Source organism: Petaurus breviceps, unplaced genomic scaffold, assembly GCF_028583685.1.
Source record: "Petaurus breviceps papuanus isolate PSGF00001 unplaced genomic scaffold, PetGlider_PUasm1.0 90730, whole genome shotgun sequence".
Classification (NCBI taxonomy): domain Eukaryota; kingdom Metazoa; phylum Chordata; class Mammalia; order Diprotodontia; family Petauridae; genus Petaurus; species Petaurus breviceps.
In genome coordinates, this window is record NW_027187324.1 from 4,372,589 (window position 1) to 4,394,605 (window position 22,017).

The following is a 22,017-nucleotide window of genomic DNA, read 5'->3' on the forward strand; positions in this document are numbered from 1 at the left end:
CACTGAATATTTCTAGTTTTAGGCCTTAAATAAAGATGACAATTTGCTTAAACATCAATTCAGATACAGGAAAAAATAAAATAAAAATATCAGTCACCATAAGCCTTCTTTATTTATAATTAACTCTTGGAATTTAGGATCTGATTGTTACCGCTCTAGTATCTATGTTGATGACTTTGGTATGTAGAACACTTCCTACTGAACTTGGCAATAAACCATTAAGAGTCTTCCACATAACCTGCGTGCTATGAAGAGAATATGAAAGAGAAAAGAACATTAATGAATTCTTTTCATTTTATTTTTAACCTATTTTTTTAGTTTCTCTTTAGATGAATTATATTTGAATATATCTCAGCAATAATAAACAGCCAATAAGAATATTCAATAAATTTAAATGCCCAATAAAAATAAGGAACCAAAACCCGTTAAGAAGAATGCCCTCTTTCTTCTGAATCTGAAATGTGACCCCCGTCCATTCTTACATTGGCTTTCATTAGTACAGAGGGGGGAAATTCCCTGTTCTGTCAGTTCCTGCCCAGTTCCTCAGCTTTGTACGCCTCCTGAGTCACTCCAATTAAGTACTCATAATGTTAAGTGAGTGAGGAAAGGAAATCTTTAATGAAGGTTTACTCTTATTGATGGCAGCTGGATCTGAGGAATCTGGATCTGATCCTTTGATACATATAGACTATTCAAGTTCTGAGGAAAGCAGTGGAAATGGACTTTTAATTATATTCTATCTTATGACTTTTTTCTCCTTAATTTTACTTCAGAAGAAATGAAATGAAACATGAGTATCCATGGGGCCCTTAAGAAACTACCATGCTACTTGAATTTTTTTCAATAGCAAATTATTCTGCAAGAATTTTTGGAACAAATAAAAAGAACTCTCTGCTATTGGCTCCAAGAGTCACTAGTAAGAATTAGTGCTTTCACATTTGTGATTTTAAGATGCTGACATAGTCATTTTAATAGGTCAGACGGTTTAATTTTTCTAAATAATATCTGGCCTTTAACATGCAAGGCATGCAAAGAAGTACTCTAGGACTATATCTCACATGCACACATTGAACTCAACACAAAGCAAATATCAATTATTAAACCATAAATCTTTGGCTCATGTTCTTATCAAACAAAATTATGTGGACAACCTAGCTAAAACAGTTCTTCCATCTTGCTCATTCATTTTGTTTAGGCATCCAGATTAAATCCAACCCATCGGCAGGCAAGATGTGCACTTCGGATAGAAGGGAGAGTTGTCTTGTTTTGTTCTGTTGCTTAAGTTGAAGAGGCAATTGCAAATCTTTCTGCTCAGTTTTCACTATAATTTAGGAAAATGAAGAACATATATCCTCTCAAACATCTTTATTTTATAGAAATTATTATGCTTCCTTTCAAAAGACACATCAAATTAGGAAAATAATAGCTCATTCAAATGTACCCAGACCAATGAAAGGTAATCATTGTTGGCTTCCTCTGAAAATATGTGACATTAAAAAAAAAGGAATACTATACAGTTATAGAAAATAGCCATGCCACAAATAAATACCTGTTTCTCATCTTTCGGTTGATTAAAAAAACCCCAACAACTTTTGGCATTTCTCATTATTATATATTCTACAAAATAAAATACCAGTAACAGTTCCTCAGCTAACTACAACATGGCTGGACATCTGTCCCCAAAACAGACTGATTGATATTCTCTTATTCCCTTTCCTTCTTTTTGATCTTCCACCTTCTTTGATAGTGGTAGCCCAATTTTCATAAAATCTTGTTCTTATAAAGTTACCATTCTTATCATCTGATAGAAAAATAATCACTCCAGTGAGTTAAATCCCAAGCAATGTAAGCTGGTCAAGGTTGCTTGATGACTACGACACAGGCACCTGCTCTTCCAATGTTTAAGGAAGCCATCTGTTGAGAGAAGATGAAAAATAATGTAATATAGGCTGCTGGGGCTACTGTAGAAAACTATTACAATAGTTATACTTAAAAAAGTCTCTGGATTAGAGAAGGCTAATAAATGCATTCAATACAATTATATTTTCATATCTAAGCTAGAAACAGCACAATACAAATCAACCTGCCACACTGAATCAAGGTGACCGAGATGGGACTTATGGGATATATCTCCAGGAAATATATATATACACACACACACACACACACACACACACACACACACACACACACATATATATACATACACACATATATGCAAGGTTTTATCAATTTAAATATTTATGTTTTAAAACATTAAACATAAATTTATGAGCAATTTTCAGTTTTATATGATATGAACTGTATAAACAATTCAGGAAAGCAATTGTTTAAAAATGTTAATCACATTGATTGACTGAGAGTTAATTTATTGAGAAATTATTAATCACATATTCACTTTGTCTCGTATAAGCAAATGTTCCTTTCATTCTTTTGTATAAGACAAATGAAACCTTGTCTAAGTTCCTAGTCTGGTTCTAAGCCAATAAAAAAATTAAAAAGCTTACTTGTTCAAATACGAACATAACACATATTTCAACAACTTTGTGATTACAATTAAGGGACATTTTGATTAAAATATGTTCAAAGATATTTGCAAGTACCCCCAAATATAATAAGTTAAATTTAAAAGTGAAAAAGGTAGTAGTGGTAGTAACAGTGGGATAGCTGATTAAGACAAGTTTCTTTTAATGTTTTTTTTTCTCTTTTAACAAAATCATATTTGTCCTGAAATCTTATCCATATATTTATATAAAATATATAGAACTATACATATATATAGATGTATTATAATGTTGGTTTTGTTCATATGACTTTAAATAATTTTTTGAAAAATTCATTCTTTGTTTAAAATATCTACACACAGATATGAAATTAATCTTCTTTGCTACCATGTTAAATCTCTGAATAAGTAGATCTTAGGGACTCAAACACATATTCACATCGATCTATTATATATTATATGTATATATGTGTCTATGTATGCATACATATATATGTATATATTAGAGTAGAGCCCTACTTTAACATAGATTTAAAAATCAAGAAATAAATTGGAAAAAAAAAAGATCAAACAACAACAAAAGACCCTCACCCATAGAAAATTACCACGGTGACAAGGAAGTTCAAAATGCAAACTCAGAAGACAACAAAGCCCAAACTGCTCCATCCAAAGACTAAAATAAAAACATGAATCGATGAATGACTGAAAGGTATTCCAAGAAGAGCCCAAAAAGGCTCTTAAAAGACAAATAAGAGAGATAGTAGAAAAATTGGTAAAATAAATGATTGAGATATAAATAAAATCAGAAAAAAGAGCCAAAAGCTTAGCAAAGGAGGCACAAAAAATCCTAAAGAAAATAACAACTTAAAAAGCAGATTGGGCTAAATCATAGAAGAAGCACAAAATACATTGAAGAGAAATCCTTAAAAAGTACAACTTGACCAATGGAAAAATACATAAAAAAATTTAAGAGAACATCTTAAAAAGCAGAATTTTCCAAATAAAATATAAGGGGGAGGGGGGGGAGAAGCTCAATAAAGAAAGTAATTCCACAAAAATTAGAATTTGGCAAGTTGAAGCTAATCTAATCAGTCCAAGAGATGGAAATAATAAAATCAAATCAAAAGAATGTTTAAAAAGAAGAAAAAGTGAAATATTCCATTAAAAAAACTGATGTGGGCAATAGATTGAGGAGAAATAATCTAATAATTGTTGAACTATCTTAAAGCCATGATATTAAACAAAAAGAGCCTTGATACCATCTTTTAAGAAATTATCAAGAAAAACTTCCCTGATATTCTTGAACCAAAGGGTAAAATAGGGATTGAAAGAATTCACCAATCATTCCTTGAAAGAGAAATCTCAGAAATATTATAGCCAAATTCCAGAGCTCCCAGGGCAAGGAGAAAATATTGTAAGTAGAAAAAAAAAGAAGATTCAAATATTATAGAGCCACAATCAGGATAATGCGAGATTTTGTAGCTTTTTTGTTAAAGGTATGGAAGACTTAAACTATGATATTCTGTAGTGTAAAGGGATTAGGATTATAACCAAGAATCACCTACCCAGCAAAACTGAATATAATCTTTCAGAGGAAAAAATGGAATTCAATGAAATAAAGGATTTTTAAGTCTTCCTTATGAAAAGACCAGAGTTGAATAGAAAATTTGACTTTCAGATACAAGACTTAAGAAGAGAATAAAAGAGGCAATCAAGAAAGATAAATCATAAGATATCCAATAATGTTAAACTATTTACATTCCTGTATGGAAAGGTGATAATTGTAACTCCTAAAGAAATTTTGTCATTATTAGGACAGTTGGAAGAAATATACATGGACAGAGAATTTGGGTGCAAGTTAGATATGGTGGAAAAATATCTAAATATAAAATTAAAGAATGAGAAAGAGAAAAGTACTGGGAGAAAGGGAAAGGGGGAGGTAGAATGGAGTAAATTGTTTCACACAAAAGAGGTTTTAACAGAGGAAAGGAAACGGGAGGTGGGACAGCAATGCTTCATCCTTAATCTCATCAGAATTGGTTCAAATTGGGAATAATATGCACACTCACTACATTACAAGAAAGTAAAAGGGGGAGAGGAAAAGAAGGGGTAGGGTGCTGATAGAAGGGAGGGCAGAATGGGGGAGGTGGTAGAAGCAAATCACTCGAGGATAGGTTGACAGTTTGAAAGGAGAGAGAGAGAAAGAGAGACACAGAGACACAGAGAGAGACAGGGAAAGAAACAGAGGAAAATAGGATTGAGGGAAATATACAGTAATGTGCAGAACCAGGAGAACATTGCAGGTAGTAGCAGTGACATTTTACAGTGATCAGCTGTGAATGACTTAGTTATTCTCAACAAGACAATGATCCAAATCAATTTTGAGGAACTAATGCTGAAAAATGCTATCCATCTCCAGAGAAACAACTGATGGAGAAAGAATGTAGACAGCAGCATACATATTTTTACTTTTCTACCTTCTCAATAAGACAGAATTTGTAACTTAAAAGAAAGAATGCTAAAATATTTTTTTACATATAATTGGGAAAAATAAAATGTTAATTAAAAGCAACCAAAGATAATAGTGAATTGAAGAGTGAGAATTAAAGAATCACAAATGCAAATGTCAAGGCTACTTTTAGAGGATTAATAGGTAAATTTATGTTTCAAAGAATCACTGAAAACCACATTTTACAAGCTAAAACTAATACATAGAATAATATTAAGTAGTCAGAATCAAAAGTAAACTCCTTTACTTGAAATTCAGAGCTCTTAACAACCTGGAATCTATTTTTTTTAGTCTTATTACATTTTCATCCTCTCCATGCATTCTATAATCCAGCAACAATTTTCTCACACAAGACTCTATTCTTGGCATTGTCTGTCCCTCACTTTTTCACACTCTCTTTCCTTAGTTGGTTCGAATCTGTGGTTTCCTTCAAGACTCAAGCACCATTTTCTGCAGCAGGCCTTTTCTGATTGCCTATTTGCCAGTGCCTTCCCTTCAAACAAAGTACCTCATTTCTCCTTTGCATGTATCTTATATATACAATAAAGCAGGGGTTCTTAACCTTTTTTTCTATATCATGCATCCTTTGGGCAGTCTAGTGAAGCCTATGGATTCCTCAGAATAATGTGTATTTTAGTTGAGTTGAGTTTAGTTTAGTTGAGTTTTGTTTGGAATTGTAATTGAAGGAAATGCAACATTTGTTTATAGTGGTTAGTGAAATTTTTTTAAGTATTTTTTTTTCCTTCTTCAAGGCCATAGATCCCTTGAAATCTGCAGACTCCAGATTAAAAACCCTTGCCATTTAGGTACCATTTTATAACCTCAATTAGAATGTAAGTTCCTTTAGGATGGGAAATAATTTCCTTTTGTATTTTTATCCTTGGTGCTTAATATAGAACCTGGGAAGTAGCAGGCAATTAATAAATGTTTATTGATTGATTTGCAGGAATCAAATTGATTTAGAATGAAATGTATGTTGGCATTTTTAATTATTTCTTAGTGAAGTAAAACTAACATACATGGAGTGACTAGATATTCACATAGAATATATTTTATATCTCTATACAGAATACTTCTCTTATGAAGCTGCCACTGTGGTATAAGAAGTGATAACTTTGGGACAACTATCCATAAATTTATTCGCTTGGAGTACACTTCAGGTGAAATAGCTATTATGCTTATTGCGATAATTTTGAAGATATTTCCCCAGACCATTATACTGTATTAAAAATGTGTTATTCATTCACTCTAGTCAGAGACACACAATGGAATAACTCCAATATTTTGTCATAAATAGGCAATAGCTAAAATTGCTATTGACCTTATTAAAATTCAAAAATCATAGTGCCTTATTAAAATCCATCTTATGACAATAACTGAGGAAAGAGCCCAGAGTTTTCTTAATAATGAAGGATATGAACATGGTTAGAAATATATTAAAAAGAAAAAAAAGTTTTACTTGGGTTTTGATGAAACTTTATGCCTGGGATGTTAGATCAACCCTATATTAATGTGGGATTTTGGCATCCATAAACTCTTCTTCATCATAGATCTTTGGGAATAATTAGAGGATGCAAGACAATGACAGAATAGATTCCAAGGTTTCAACTCATATTCTTTGTCAACAGTGACAAAAAATAACCCAGAGTCATATAATGATTAAAAAAATAACCAATAGTGAAAGGGATATATTTCTTTAACTATCATTAACCACAAAAAGATTAGGAAAATAATTTTTTTCCCACCTCATTTTGCAACAAATAAGTCCCTACCTGGGTAGTTCCCTGGTTTCCCCTTGCTCCCTTTTATTTAGGGTGCCCTTTTTATTGCCTGAGATGATAAAATGGTTGTCCACCTCATTTCTATAGATGCTATGCAAGTTGTTCTGTTTTAGACAACACAGAATGAGCATGCACTTATTCAAGCCATGGGGGATGGTTGCTTTTCTTATATTTCACACCATTTGTCTCTCTGAAAGTCTGGGGAAATTCCCGGGTACAAACCCAAACCATTTCTTTCAGTACTAGTCCCCCCCTCAAAAAAAAATGCTATGCCATATGAGTTACTGATAGAGCAACTAGAAAGAATATAACCATGCAGTTTTCCCCTTAACACACATACCTTTATCTACCTCTGTGCTTGTTTATTAATTTATTAGTTTTTGACATTAATTTAGTTTTTTAATTCCAAAGTCTCCCCTTCCCTCCTGCCCATCCTCTACCAATTGAGATGGCAAGCAAGATATCAATTATATATGTAAAGTCATGCAAGACATATTTCCATACTAGCTATCTAGCAACAAATTTTTTTAAAAGTAAGAGGGCAGCTAGGTGGTGCAGTGAATAGAACACCAGCCCTGGAGTCAGGAGGACCTGAGTTCAAATCTGGCCTCAGACACTTAACACAAAAAGTAGCCATGTGACCATGAGCAATTCACTTAACCCCATTTGCCCTCCCCCCCAAAAAAAAGCAAAAAAAAAAGTAAAAAATGCTTCCATTTGCACTCAGAGTTCATCAGTTCCTTCTTTAGAGAGCGGATAGCATATTTTTCTTAAACCATGGAGTTCTTAAAGTCATGAATAGGAATAGATATGGACCACTACTTTTATTTTTTTTTGGAGGGGGGAAGGCAAGGCATTTGGGTTTAAGTGACTTGCCCAAGGTCACACAGCTATAAAATGTGATTAAGTGTCTGAGGACAGATTTGAACTCAGGTCCTCCTGACTCTAGGGCCAGTGTTCTCTTCACGGCACAATCTAGCTACCCCTGGAACACTAGTCTTCCTGGACATCTCAAGCTATACCATGTCTTCCACTCCCTCCTCACCTACTAATTGGACTTTGCCTTTGGAACAATCCTGGGCTTTGATAATCTGGCATTTGCCTTATTTTGCTTATTTCCAGATATTCATCCGCACTTCTTGGACACCTCCAACCATGTCACCACTTGTACACCTCCCCTCTCTGTACCATTACCAGTTCTATTTCATTTGTTGTCTCCTCCCTTTAGAATGTAAGCTCATCGATGACAAGGACTTTCATGCTTGTTTTTCTTTGTATCTCTAGAATTTATCACAGTGTCTGACACACAAAAGGTGATGCCCAATCATTTATTCTCTAATGGTAATCAGATGAAAGCCCAGAAACACCCATCAGTTTTAATGAGGCATCAAAGAAGTATTTCCTACTATGCCTTGGAGATCATAATGCCTCCTTAATATAGATAGAAGAATTAAGGTAAATGTTAAATGTGAACATTTGCAATGATATGTCATCTCATTATGAAAATCAGGCATGTGGTCTAGGGCATAAAAGGTAATCTGCATTTTTTTTACTCTTACTCTGGTCATGAGAAGGATAGAAGAGAGGTGATTGGTACTCTGCTTAATGACCCAGTCTCCTGAGAAATTCCCCACCTATTTTGTGGAGGTAGTCTAAATGTGGTGCCGCCAATGGATGGCAAAAATTATAAAGAAATGGAACAAGAATTAAGAAGTAAAGCTTAAAAGCAATTTACCAGTTTTAATAATATTTAATGTAATAAAATAAAGTTGTTTTAAAAAAAATTAAATGCTACTTAGCCACTCACAATATGCTATATGAGCCAAAAGAGAATAATAAAATGCTAGAGAGGAAAAAGGCAGATTTTTATTTCAATTTTAGAAGAATGATATGTGTAATGGCTACTCATTATGAATAAGTAATGAAGATTCTATATTACATCATTTATACACTCATAAACTACACATTCATGGCCTTTCTTAATGTGCATTTGTACAAATGGCACCTTTAAAATGTACTCTTAGCCAGAGTATTCATTTAGTTGGTCAACAATATTTATTCAGTACTTAACTACATACAGAATACTGGATTTAAGGAATATGGGAAGTTCAGTTACAAGATTTTTGCATTATATTGGGAAGTGGGGAGGGGAGAGGAGACCATTAACATCATTTTTGTTTTACCTTATTTTAATTTTGGTGAGAGATAATTTCCTCAAAAATCATAATGAGTCAGCATATTTTAAGGTTGTTTCTTTTTCTCTCCCTACTGAGGAAACAGTTTTGGGGCCCTCTTCTGCTTAGCATAGAGGAGAGTGCTTTCTAAAGAGTCAGGCTTACACATTATAGAAGAATAAAATCTTTGCTTTTGACAGCCTGACCTTGAGAATAGGAGGAGAGTTTTGTCTGCTTCAAAGACAGGCTACCCAAATTCTTTTTGGAGTATGGGACAGGTGCAAGCTCTGGGGCTACTGGCTGCTTGACCCACTTAGGCCCATTGTATCTTTTTTTGGAAATTAATCTTAGGGTATGCCCAAGCTTCATGACCATACAGAAAGACTTCTGATAGAGAGATCCAGGTAGGAAGGTATGTATAGTCTCTGTAACGTGAAGGAAAATTATGAAGAGATTGTTTCTTGGTTACTACTTTGTTTTCTGCATATTTCTAAGGAGCTAGTATTCACATTTTTTTCCCCTGAGAAACTGAAAAGGTTAGTGACTACAGAGAATTTATATTGAAAATTATTATGAAGATCACAATTCTAGTACCTTTTTTCAGTTAATGCAGACTTAGAATAGCACTTCCTAGAAACAGAAACTTACGTTAAAAAAATAAAGACCTAGAAAGATACTTTGTCAGGAAAATAACTCAATTTTCTATAAGGCAAAAAAACATTCAAATTATCATTAAAGCAAAAAAGGAAAATACATTGCACCATGCAAGGCTTCCAGATTATCTTCCCTGGGTAGGTTATTATATACATTTTTTTTTCTCAATAATTTTTGAAGAAAGACTTCTAACATTTTATGGTAACCATTCTGACTCACCTGTGTCCATTCATTTGTTTGTGGGTCATAGGATTCCATAGTGTTCAGGTAGGACTGTCCATCATACCCACCTACAGCATATAACCTGTCACCCAACAGACAGACTCCAACAGCATCTCGAGGCATACTCAAAGGAGCTACCATGGTCCATGTGTCTGTTTTAGGGTCATATCTATAAAGCAAGGAGAAATGGAAATAAATTATGTGGTATATTCTTAATTATACCCTTATAAATGATTTATTTTCAGAGGACATTTTTATGGAGAAAAATATTTTACTTTAATAATAAGAAAGATTAAAAACTAATGATAATAGGAAAATATATACAATTTGGTTGTTTTGTTTGTTGAGCATTATGATTTAGTTCTTAAGGAGACTTAAGAAAACAAGTAGTTTAACCTAATTTTAGAGATGAATAATCTTTCTTAATTATTTAAAGGTATTTGGAATATTACTTGGAAAGGTGGCATAATTATTAGCATTAAACCACTACTAAAATCTATTTTGAAAAGTCACCATTATCCTAAATTCTAATCATATACTTAAAAAACCCAACAATTCATTTTCCTATTTTAATGTAGCTTTTTTTTTACTTTGAACTTGTATATTTAACTTTTGTTTTTATTTCACCATTACGACTAGAAATATCTCTCTTCTTCTGCTACCCAAACAGCCTTCCCTTGTAACAAAACAATAGTATATTCAGTAATCCACAACCATAGTTCTGTGCAGTTGCCTCAAAGTGAGGGAAGTGTATTTTCTAATCTCTGGCCAAACTTGGCTATTGTAAACACACATTAAAATTGGTTATTTTGTTCTTTCATTTACATTTGTTATAGTCACTGTGTATGTTGCTTCCTTGGTTCTGTTTACCTTATGAATGTTCTCATGCTTCAATACAGTTCAAAAAATTGCAGAAGTTCATCCTGTGGACTCAGTACACATTACTTCAATCTTATTGGAAGTTAGGTCAATACTTATTAACAGATAAGAAGATGCCACAAAGTTGGGACTGACAACAACATGTTTTTTACTTTAAAGGTTGCAAAATACTTTATTGTAATTCTGTGAGGTAGCAAAACTACAAATATTATTATCTCTATGGCTAAAGAAACTAAAGTTCTTTGATTTTGCTCCTTGTTCAATGTAACTTACTAAAAAAGATACTTTGTCAGGAAAATAACTTTTTGGATTGAACCTGGAATATTTCTTGACTTTAAATCTAATACCATTTCCCCTATATCATGTCTCATTTCTAAAATGGTACACAAGCACTTTGCATTTTTTTTGAATCTGAGATAGCCTTAATAATGTATTTAAAGAATAATGGCTTGGTCAGGTTCCTGATGTGGCACAACTGCCTTGCAGCTTAGACATGAGATAATTCCCTTGGAATCACTATGAATAAGATTTGTAAAGCACAACTAGCAAATGTGAGACCTGAAAAAAAACTATCAAAGACTGTTTTTAATAACATTTAGCCTTTAATTTGAAACTGATGCCTTAAATAACATGGATATGGGTCTTTGAATGGGCAATATAAACTGTGCTATAATTTCACTGAAATTTTTTTCATGCTATTAGCAACAGATTTGGACTCTGAAAAGCAACTCCCTTGTTATTCATGCCATATCCTGTTAGACTCTTGGGGTTATAAAAGTTTTGAAGATTTTGAAGATTTCTACATGCTGAGGGGAGGGAGTTAATATAATAAAATAGCTTTATGGAAGAATGAAATGCAGTTTATCTAAGTTATGATGAAGTGGGAGGTTGGGTACATGAAATGTGGTTCAGAACTGCCAGGAAACTTGAGCCACCAAGGAGTGATAGTGTATTGGTATTACAATGTTGCCTAGGAATACCCCTAAGTAAGTCAATGTTCAAATATGTAGGTAGGTTCATTTGAACCGACTTTAGATTTTCATGGCATTTCTAGCTTGATGAATGAACAAGAGAGGAAAACTATTTAACATGTTTCTTGGCCAAGGTCAAAGCCACCAGGGTGAGAGGGGTATTGTGATGCCCAAATCCCATTTGGAAATTTCTTTACCTCCCAGTCCTATTTGCATGAAGTAGCAAAAATACATTAAACTGTACTCTAAGAAACCAGTGAGTCTACTCTAGTCTCAATATTTGTGGAGTTGTAGTATATAATTTGTTTTTCAGATGACAGTTTGGGGCTTTCTCCTTAGGTTGAATCTGCAAAGGGAAGAGGGAGGAGCCAAGATAGTGTATTCTCCAATACCTCTATATTTCCTGTCATTGATTGCCTGAGTTGTCAGTCAGCACAGGTTGTCCTTTGGAATGTGTAACAACAAATTAAAGAAACCCACAGCTGGACTGATGTTGATAGACAGCTCATTTAGCCAGTAACATTGGAGGAAAGAGAGTGACTAATTTCTCTAGGTCTGATAACCATTCCTAGAACTTCCCTTAGTGGAAAATTTCTACCTTTTAGCTTTTGTTTGCAAATGGTATAGATGCAAAGAAGTTTAGCACTTTTCTCCAAAACTGTGAGAACCATTCTTTAATTCCCTCTTCATCCAAACACTTTCTACTTCCCTGAGAGTAATTTCCAACCATCAGAGATATATTAGCCCACATAGTATCTTAGAGTTGAAAGAAACTGTAGGGAAAGAAAATTTTATAGGAGAGGAAAACTTAAGACAGAGGGATGAATTGTTATCAACCAGGGTAAGAAAAGACTTGGTCTTACATTGTCATACATGAATACAGATATGTTGGTAATGTTATCAATGTCTGTATAAGAGCATAACATGCGTTTATGTGCGTACACAAACCAGTCTAAATATACACATGAGATGAACATATATTCACATGTATATGTACATACACATATACACATGTGCATATATAGGTGCTTTGTCAGAGGAAAAACTTGAATCCTGTTCTTCCTCACTCCAAAATTGCTGTCTACTATCCCAGGAGAGATATATGCTTTCTCATATTATTCAATTAACTCAATTTTCATCATACATTTCTACGAAATATAATCATTACTTTCAGTCAACAAATTATTTAACAAGATTTTTGGGGGGAGAAAGGGAATGAAGAGGTTTCACACTGATATATGTTTGAATAGTAAAACATTTCTGAAGCCTTTGGCTATCCATTAGATTTGGCCTTGGGACATCTAATACTGACACCTACCCTCTCTCTGCATTTTTAATGGCAAATTTATAAAATAAAGTTTTGTTTTAAATGTCCTGGAATCATGAACAGATTATAGGTCCTCAATATTGCAAAAATTACCCAAGAATTTGTCTTTAACTAAATTCTCCCTTTCAGTCCATCTGCTTAATGTGCACAGCATTAGGCTGATAAGTGGAAAGGTTTTTTTTTTTTTTTTCAGTCTACAGCAATTATTGAAGAAGCACTTTCCCCTTCCCTGCCTGTTACAGGTGCAAGGGGGCCACAAAGGTCTGATCTCCTTGACTATAAATGACATCATTTCCATCTGTTAATGGCAATCATTAGAATGAGCTTGCTGTGAAAATTTTTGAAAGGCATGTTGCTTTTCCCCCTTATTGTTCCAAACCTTATGTATGCCCAAAGGATTCCAAAAGATTTTTTGCTCATTTTAGGTCTCCAAAGGAGTTGCTATGTATTTCGTTAACTGATTCACCTTAAATGGAAGGGGATCAAAGTTGCTGTAAAGCTGCTTGTCAAATATAAGAATTCTTTTTAAATCAGATTACTTAGCAGCTACATCTAAATTGGCAAGCATCGAAGGACTCTAAAAATATTTCCAAGAGAGGGGATTACAAGTACAAGCCAGTGTGTGTGTTAGTGTGGGGGGGTGGGATGGGGGTTTGCACCTTAGCAATACTCTTCTTAATAATTTGTCCATTTTCAGAAAGAGGGCAAGAGGCCAACATTTTTAGATGGGAAGTTTTGGGGGCATCCACATAGTTACAATGTGACATAACCATTTGTTTCAAGGACATTTTCTTTTCTAAAAAATAATTTGTTTACTTTTAGTTTACAACATTCAGTTCCACAATCCCTCCTTCCCCCACGGCAGCATGCAATCAAATATAGGTTTTACAAATACCTTCACATTAGACATTAATCAAGTTGTAAAGAAGGATTATAACCAATGGGGTGAACAAGGGGAAAGAAGGGAAGAAACAAAATAAAACACAAAAGAGAGAGAGTAAGTAGTTTGCTTCAATCGGCACTCAGACTCTGTAGTTCTTTCTCTGGATGTGAATATCCCTTTCCATCATGAGCCTTTTAGAGTTGTCTTCTAACCTTGCATTGCTGAGAGGAGCCCAGTCTATCAAAGTTAGTTGTCACACATACAAAATGTGTCTGTAATTGTGTACAAAGTTCTCCTGGTTCTGCTCTCCTCATTCAGCATAAGTTTATATAACTCTCTACAGGCTGTTTATGAAGTCTGCCTGCTGCTCATTTCTTTTTTTTTTCTTCCAGGTATTGGCTTTATTAGACATTTCCTGTAAAATAACGTTGTTACCTAGGCAAAAAGATGTTCCTTGCCCTCTAAAAGTTTACTTTTTTTCAGGTTGTAAGGGACTTTATTATTCTTTATTATTATTATTTTTTCCAGTTATATGGAAAGACAATTTTTAGCATTCATTTTTTTTTTAACTTCTGATTTACATCATTCATTTCTACCGGATTTTGAGTTACAAATTTTCTCCCCATTTTCCCCGTACCCACTGCCCCAAAATAGCAGTCCCACAGGATAACCCCTCCTCCAATATGCTCTCTCCCATATTTTCTCTCATACCCCTTTTTAAGACTTTTCCAGTAGTGCATGGTGGATCTCTATGCCCCAGTACCTGTATATCTTATTTCCCAATTACATGTAAAATAGTATTAATAAGAGTATATATATATATATATATATATATATATATATATGTGTGTGTGTGTGTGTGTGTGTGTGTGTGTGTGTGTGTGTGTGTGTATTTATTTATTTAAAGGTTTGATTTTAAAACTTTGAATTCCAGATTCATTCCCTTCCTCCCTTGTCACCCACCCTTACTGGGAAGATAAGAAGTTCAGTATAGGTTATACATGTGTAGCTAATGCAAACCAATAACATAGTAGATATGTTGTAAAAGACTGACTATACTTCCCTCCCTTGTATCCCACCTCCCACTTGTTCTATTCTCTACTTTGATCCCTTACCTTTTCAAAAGTGGGTGCTTCCAACTTCCCTCCCCCTAGCCTTCCCTCCCTTCCATCATACCCCCTCTCATCACCTTCCCCCCTACTCTCTTGTAGGGTGAGATACCCTATTTAGCGTGTATTCTATTCCTTCCCCAAGCCAAATTCAATGAGAATAAGGTTGACCCATTCCCTTTTGCCTCCCTATTCTTCCCCTCCATTGTAACCATTTTCCCTTGCCTCTTCTATATGAGATAGTTTACCCCATTCTGTCTCTCCCCATCTCCTCTCATTATATTCCTATCTCACTTCTTAATTTCACCTTTTAAGTATCATCCCTTCCTATTAAATTGGTCCTGTACCCTCTATCTATGTATACCTGTAAACATATATACAAACATTCACATATATATTCATATGCCCCTATACCCTCATATATAGACATACATATATATTTCTATTCCCTTCAACTATTTTCATACTGAGAAAAGTTTCATCAGTTACAATTATTATTTTTCCATGTAGGAATGTTAGTAGTTCAACTTCGATAAATTCCTTATGATTTCTTTTCCCTGTTTACCTTCTCATGCTTCTCTTGGTTCTTGAATCTGTATATCAATTTTTCTATTCAACTCTGGTTTTTTCATCAAGAATGCTTGAAAGTGCTCTATTCTACTGAATGACCATATTTGCCCCTGAAACATGATACTCAGTTTTGCTGGGTAGGTGACTCTTCATTTTAATCCCAGCTCCTTTGACCTCTGGAATATCATATTCCAAGCCCTTCGATCCCTCAGTGTAGAAGCTGCCAGATCTTGGGTTATCCTGATTGTGTTTCTACAATATTCAAATTATTTCTTCCTGGCTGCTTGTAATATTCTCTCCTTAGTCTGGGAATTCCAGAACCTGGCTATAATATTCCTAGGAGTCTTCTTTTTGGGATCTTGTTCAGGAGGTAATCGGTGGATTCTTTCAAGTTCTATTTTGCCCTCTGGTTCTAAAACATCAGGGCAGTTTTCTTTGAGAACTTCCTGGTGGATGATTTCTAGTTTCTTACTTTGATCATGGCTTTCAGGTAGTACAATAATTTTTAAATTATCTCTCTTGGATCTATTTTCCAGGTCAGTGGTTATTCCCATGAGATAATTCACAATGCCTTCTATTCTTTCATTTGTTTGAATCTGTTTAACAGCATCTTGATTTCTCATAAAGTCATTAGCTTCCATTTGCTCCAATCTAATTTCAAAGCAATGATTCTTCTCAGCAAGTTTTTGAGATTCTTTTTCCATCTGGCAAATTTGGCTTTTGAAGGCTTTCTTCTCCTCATGGCCTTTTGGAGCCTCTTTTGCCATTTGAGTTAGTCTATTTTTTAAGGTGTTATTTTCCTCAGTCAGGCTGTTGACTCTCATTTTGTAGTTTTCTTGCATTGTTCTCTGGTCAGACCTGCCCTGGGGCTAAAACTCCAGCTCACATGGGCCTGGGCTCGGCTCCCAGAGCACTGCGCTGGCCGATTCCTGCTGGCCTGATGGGCTGTCCTCAGCAGGAGGTTATCTTCTCTGTGTCATTTTTTGTCTTCTGCAGCTCCAAAATTTGTTCAGAGTCCCCTTTTTAATTGATTGGGGAAGATGGAAGCCAGAGCTGCTTGAAGGTCCTGCTTCTACTCTGCCATCTTGACTCCACCCCCCCAATTTCTCCTCATTTCTTATACCACAATTATTCCATTACATTCATATACCACAACTTGTTTAGACATTCCTCAATTAATGGGCATCCCCTTGGTTTCCAATTCTTTGCCACCACAAAAAGAGCTGCTATAAATATTTTTGTACATATGGGTGCTTTTCCTACTTCTATGATTTCTTTCTGATACAGCCCTAGAAGTGGTATTGCTGGGTCAAAAGGTATGTACATTTTTTTTAAAAAGCAATTGGGGTTAAGTAATTTGCCCAAGTTATACCTCCAGTTTATTTGTGTGGGTGTTAAGTATCTGAGGCTGGAACTGATCCCAGGTCCTTCCGACTCCAGGGCTGGCATTCTTACTCACTGGGCCACGTAGCCGCCCCTGGTATGCATTTTTTATAGACCTTTAGGCATAGTTCCAGATTGCTTTCCAGAATGGTTGGATCAGTTCACAATTCCACCAACAATCCATTAGTGTTCCAGTCTTTCCACATCCTCTCCAACATTTATCATTTTCCTGTTTTGTCATGTTAGTCAATCTGATAGGTGAGATGTGGTACCTCAGAGTTGCTTTGATTTGCATTTCTCTAATCAATAGTGATTCAGAGCATTTTTTCATATGCTTAAAGATATTTCTAATTTCTTCCTCTGAAAACTGCCTGTTCATATCCTTTGACCATTTATAAATTGAGTAATGACTTGTATTCTTAGAGATTTGACTCGATTCCCAACATATTTTAGAAATGAGGCCTTTATCAGAGATACTGGTTGTAAAAATTCTTTCCCAATTTTCCACTTCCCTCCTAATCTTCACTTTATTTGTACAAAAACTTTAAAATTTAATATAATCAAAATTATTCAAAGACATTTTTTGAGACTATTGCTTCCACTTTTTTGTTGAATATTTTCTGGCAAATAAAGTTTTTTTCAATAGTATTTTATTTTCCCCCAATTACACATAAACAGAAAATTTTTAGCATTCATTTTTGCAAAATTCTAAGTTCCATTTTTTTCCTCCCTCCCTTCCCTTCCCTCTTCTGAAAATAGTAGACAGTTTGATATAGTTTACACATGCACTACCAAGTAAAAATATTTCTATATTAGTCACAGTTGTGGAAGAAGAAACAGATCAAAAGAAAAAAATGAAAAAGAAAAAGTGGAAAAAATATGCATTGATCTGCACTGAGTTGTCCATCAGTTTTTTTTTTTGGTCTGGATATAGATAGTATTTTACTTTGTGAAACCTTTGTACTTGTCTTGGATCATTGTGCTTCTGAGAAGATCCAAGTCATTCATAGTTGATCATCACCTAACATTGCTGGTAACTGTGTACAATGTTTTCCTGGTTCTGCTCATTTCACTTTGCATTAGTTCATACAAACCTTTCCAGGTTTTTCTGAAATCTGCCTGTTCATAATTTCTTATTGCCTAATGGTTTTTCAGTACATTTATATACCACAACTTGTTCAGTCTTTTCCCCAAATGATGGGCATCTCTTCAATTTACTATATTTTGTCACCACAAAAAAGGCTTTAATAAGTAAAGTTTTTAAATGGGAGAAAAAAAGTGCCTTCAGGTTTATTAATTTAGGTACAATATGTCTGCTTCCTGTACTGGGAGAGAGGAGGTGAGTGGCACATTGTCTACCTATACATTTTGCGGGTGCACATACAAGCAAGCTCTTTAATTATTCTGATTCACTGAGGACAGCAGCAATAAAACTAGCATTTTCCATGCCTGTGGCAAATTTCACAAAACATGCCTAGGGCAAGTTTCAAAAAATGAGCCTAGGGCAAGAAGCATGGAAATTGCCCTGAAATTAACTTTTAACAAGCAATCCAGATATTGTCTATATTGGTGGGAAATGAGGGAGAAGCCTCAGGAGGTGGACAGGACTCTCCACAAAGGATGGGTGAAAGGATAGAGTTCACCTGAGAATGAAAAGATTGGACCATTGGTAGTTTCTATTTTTACAATGGCTCATTCAAATTAGATGCTCGACTTAGTTTCTTCTATTCTGCTGAAAGGAATGTAAACCTTGTCAGCACTTTCTACATTTTTGCACCCTGAGACAAAAGTCCAGTGACCCTGTCTCAATTATGAAACTGTTGGACAGTCTGAATGAGGACATAAGAAGCAAAGACTACCACTTTTATTTTCCTTCCCACTTAATGAACTGGGCAGAATAATTACAGAAAATCAGACTCAATATTTTGTACTGTCTGCTTTGGCCATGATCATGTAGTACTAACCTTGGCTCTACATGGAATTATTAGGATAACTGAAATTCAAACATGAGTAATAAGCCAACAACAAAGGATTCAAAATTAATAGTGATAGATTCTTAACAAACATGTTTTGTGTGTTCAATCTGGTAGTAAGTATTTTGTTTCAGATGCAGAACATGCAGAAAACTTTTAAGGAAATAGCAAAAATACCTATTTTGGGTAACATCATTTAAATTAATAGATTGATCAAAAAATACACCAAATCAAGCAAAAAAAAAGAACATCCCAAAACAAAAATGTATGGAGTTTGCTTTTATTTTTCTTTTACAGTAATTATTCTCAGATGCTCTGTACATGAAGGTTTCCAGTTAAATAATTAAACATCACTCAGTGACATTTCTCCTTGTCTTCACCTTTAAATTCATTACTTTCTACATTCAAGATTTTTTTTCTTATTCTCTCTAGCCTGGGGCATCTCAAGTTATTACACAAAGATGAAATCAACAGTTTTTTTTCTAGCTGAGGAAAGAAAAAAAACAAAGCAAAGGAAATCACTTTCTAAGCAATTACAACGGCAAACTTTTTTTCAGTCCCATTCTGTTAATAGGATTCAGTTCTAAGCATTCTTTTGAGCCCTTCTTACCTGCTATGTATGTTGTCTATATTTTTACATCTATTTTGTAGCTAGGGGCAGCTACTTGGCACAGTGGATAGAGTGCCATACCTGGAGTCAGGAAGACTCATCTTCCTGAGTTCAAATGTGGCCTCAGACACTTAGTATGTGACTTTGGACAAGTTACCTAACCCTGTTTACCTTGCTTTCCTCATCTGTAAAATGAGCTGGAGAAATAAATGGCAAACCACTCCTGTATCTTTGTCAAGAAAACTTCAAATAGGTTCACAAAGGGTAAGATATGACTGAAATGACTAAAATATGTAGATTCAGATATCTTTATGTATCTCTATCTATATATGTATATGTCTCTATATATAGGTATAGCTAACTATCTATATGTGTATATATGCATATATATATATGACTTTTTTTATTTAGATATTCTTCCTTTCCAAATGCTTACCTTGGACTTTGTGGAGTTAGGATGAAAGTGTTATATTAAAGAATTCATTACAGTTTATAGTCCTTAGGGAAGTTAAGACACTATGCACAGTTGCTAAAGTCAGTTGTAAAATGTAATGGCTAGAAACATGGAATCCTCTTAAAAAAGAACTTAGATTGTCTTTGAAGATAGCTGTAGAGATAGTATTTTTGCAGATAGTATTGTTTTGTCTGGGTTTTTTGTTAGTTTTTTTTTCCAGCATGATATATTTGAAAGAAGGCTGACCTTAGTCATACAGATCTAGGTTCCACTCATATCTTACATATACAGTCCATATGACCATGAGTAAGTCACTTTACCTGTGACTAACTCAAGAAACACTCTATGGTTATAAAAGTAAGAGACAGAAACAGCTCATCTTCAGTTTCAAGGTAGTTTCCACGTCTGTGGAATAGATCTCTTCCTTACACTGGTTAGATCACAAATCTAATGATAAATCTAATAATAATGACAAATTATTTTCATACTTTAATAAAAAAGGAATTAAATATTTTGTAAGATAATTAATACTTTGTTTTTGGATGACAAAATTAGACAACTACAGTCAATAGATTTAATTGATGTGGGTGTTGCCTCCAATAGAAGGCTTGCAATCTATCTGTACTTTCTCAACAAAATATTGATTTTATAAATAGGATCAATGGATTATAATATTTTGAACTAAAAGGAATTTTAGAGACAATTTCATCTAATATTCTTGAATACTACAACCTAGAGGGTGAGTGATTTCCCCAATATTGAATAGGGAGTAGATGGCATGACAGTGTATAGAGAACTGGCTTTGGAGTTTAGAGATCTTGGGTTCAAATGCTTTCTCTGACACAAATGGGTTATGTAAATCTACATTCATTTCTTAATCTCTTAGTATTTCAAGAAACTAACATTATAAAATACAGAGATAATGCTGATTTGTACTGGTTGTAAGATTTCATCATCTAGGAGTTCCCTATTTCAGTATAGTCACAGGTCCATTTCTTATCCATATCCACTGAGTAGCAAGTGAAATGGTGGAAATTCATTTTGCCAAAATGGAGAACAACCTAAATTTATGTTTAGCAGATTTTAAATCAAAATAGAATCAATGGATGGTTGTTTACTATTTTGAAAAAAGACCCACTTTTCTCATGCTGAGATAACTCCTAAGATGATAAATAACTTTTAAATAGTAGTTTGGGAATTTAAAAATAAATGAATCATACATGCTGTATTTTAACTGATTTTTAATAAATCATATGTGACCAGCATTTTAAAAAAAAGTATGGGTTAAAATTAAATTATATTTTGGTTTTAGAAAAAAAAACTATAGAGGAGGAAATTAAGACAAAGTAACTCTAGTAAGTATTTATTCAAAATTACAGAAGTATGCAACTTCTGGGTTATGGATTTACCAAGTATAGAACATTGCATATATAGTCAAACTGGGTCAATATATGTTAGGTTTTATTTTTCCTTTCCTTTTTTTTTTCTCTTTGTTTCCATCAATTGGTCCTGACACAAAAGATATGTGAAGGATATATTTGAAACGAAGGTGATATACATATAAAATACATTGGTAAATGTTCTTATGAGTAAATTAGAAAAACAATTTGTTCATGGAAATAATTATGATTTTTGTGAATAACAAATCATTGGAAAAATATGATAATAAATGCCTTATAAAATTTTAAGTTAGTTATTAAGTTTAGAACTTCTGGAACAAATGCCAATTTCTTCTTATTACTCTAAGTAAGGGTTGCTGCTTAATGTTTGGGTACCTCGGTCTCCGTGCATGCTATTCTATCACATAAAGAATAATATATTCGGGGTGGCTAGGTGGTGCAGTGAATAGAGCACTGGCCCTGGAGTCAAGAGGATCTGGGTTCAGATCCAGCCTCACACACTTAACACAGAAACTAGCTGTGTGACCTTGGGCAAGTCACTTAACCCCAATTGCCCTCCAAAAAGCAAAAAGAAAGAAAGAAAGAAAGAAAGAAAGAAAGAAAGAAAGAAAGAAA

General features: G+C 34.2%; 1 protein-coding gene across 2 annotated transcripts in view; it reads right to left on the reverse strand.

The window, feature by feature from the left end:
* Nucleotides 1-1,825: 1,825 nt before the first annotated feature.
* KLHL1 (kelch like family member 1) overlaps nt 1,826-22,017 on the reverse strand; it is a 542,636-nt gene continuing 522,444 nt past the window's right edge. For both annotated transcript variants that reach the window (XM_069066773.1, XM_069066772.1), the window contains 2 exons: nt 9,841-10,012; nt 1,826-1,914 (listed from right to left, as the gene is read on the reverse strand). In XM_069066773.1, coding sequence (XP_068922874.1) covers nt 1,855-1,914; nt 9,841-10,012 — 232 coding nt within the window. In that variant the 3' untranslated portion in view covers nt 1,826-1,854. The remainder of the gene's footprint in view (nt 1,915-9,840; nt 10,013-22,017) is intronic.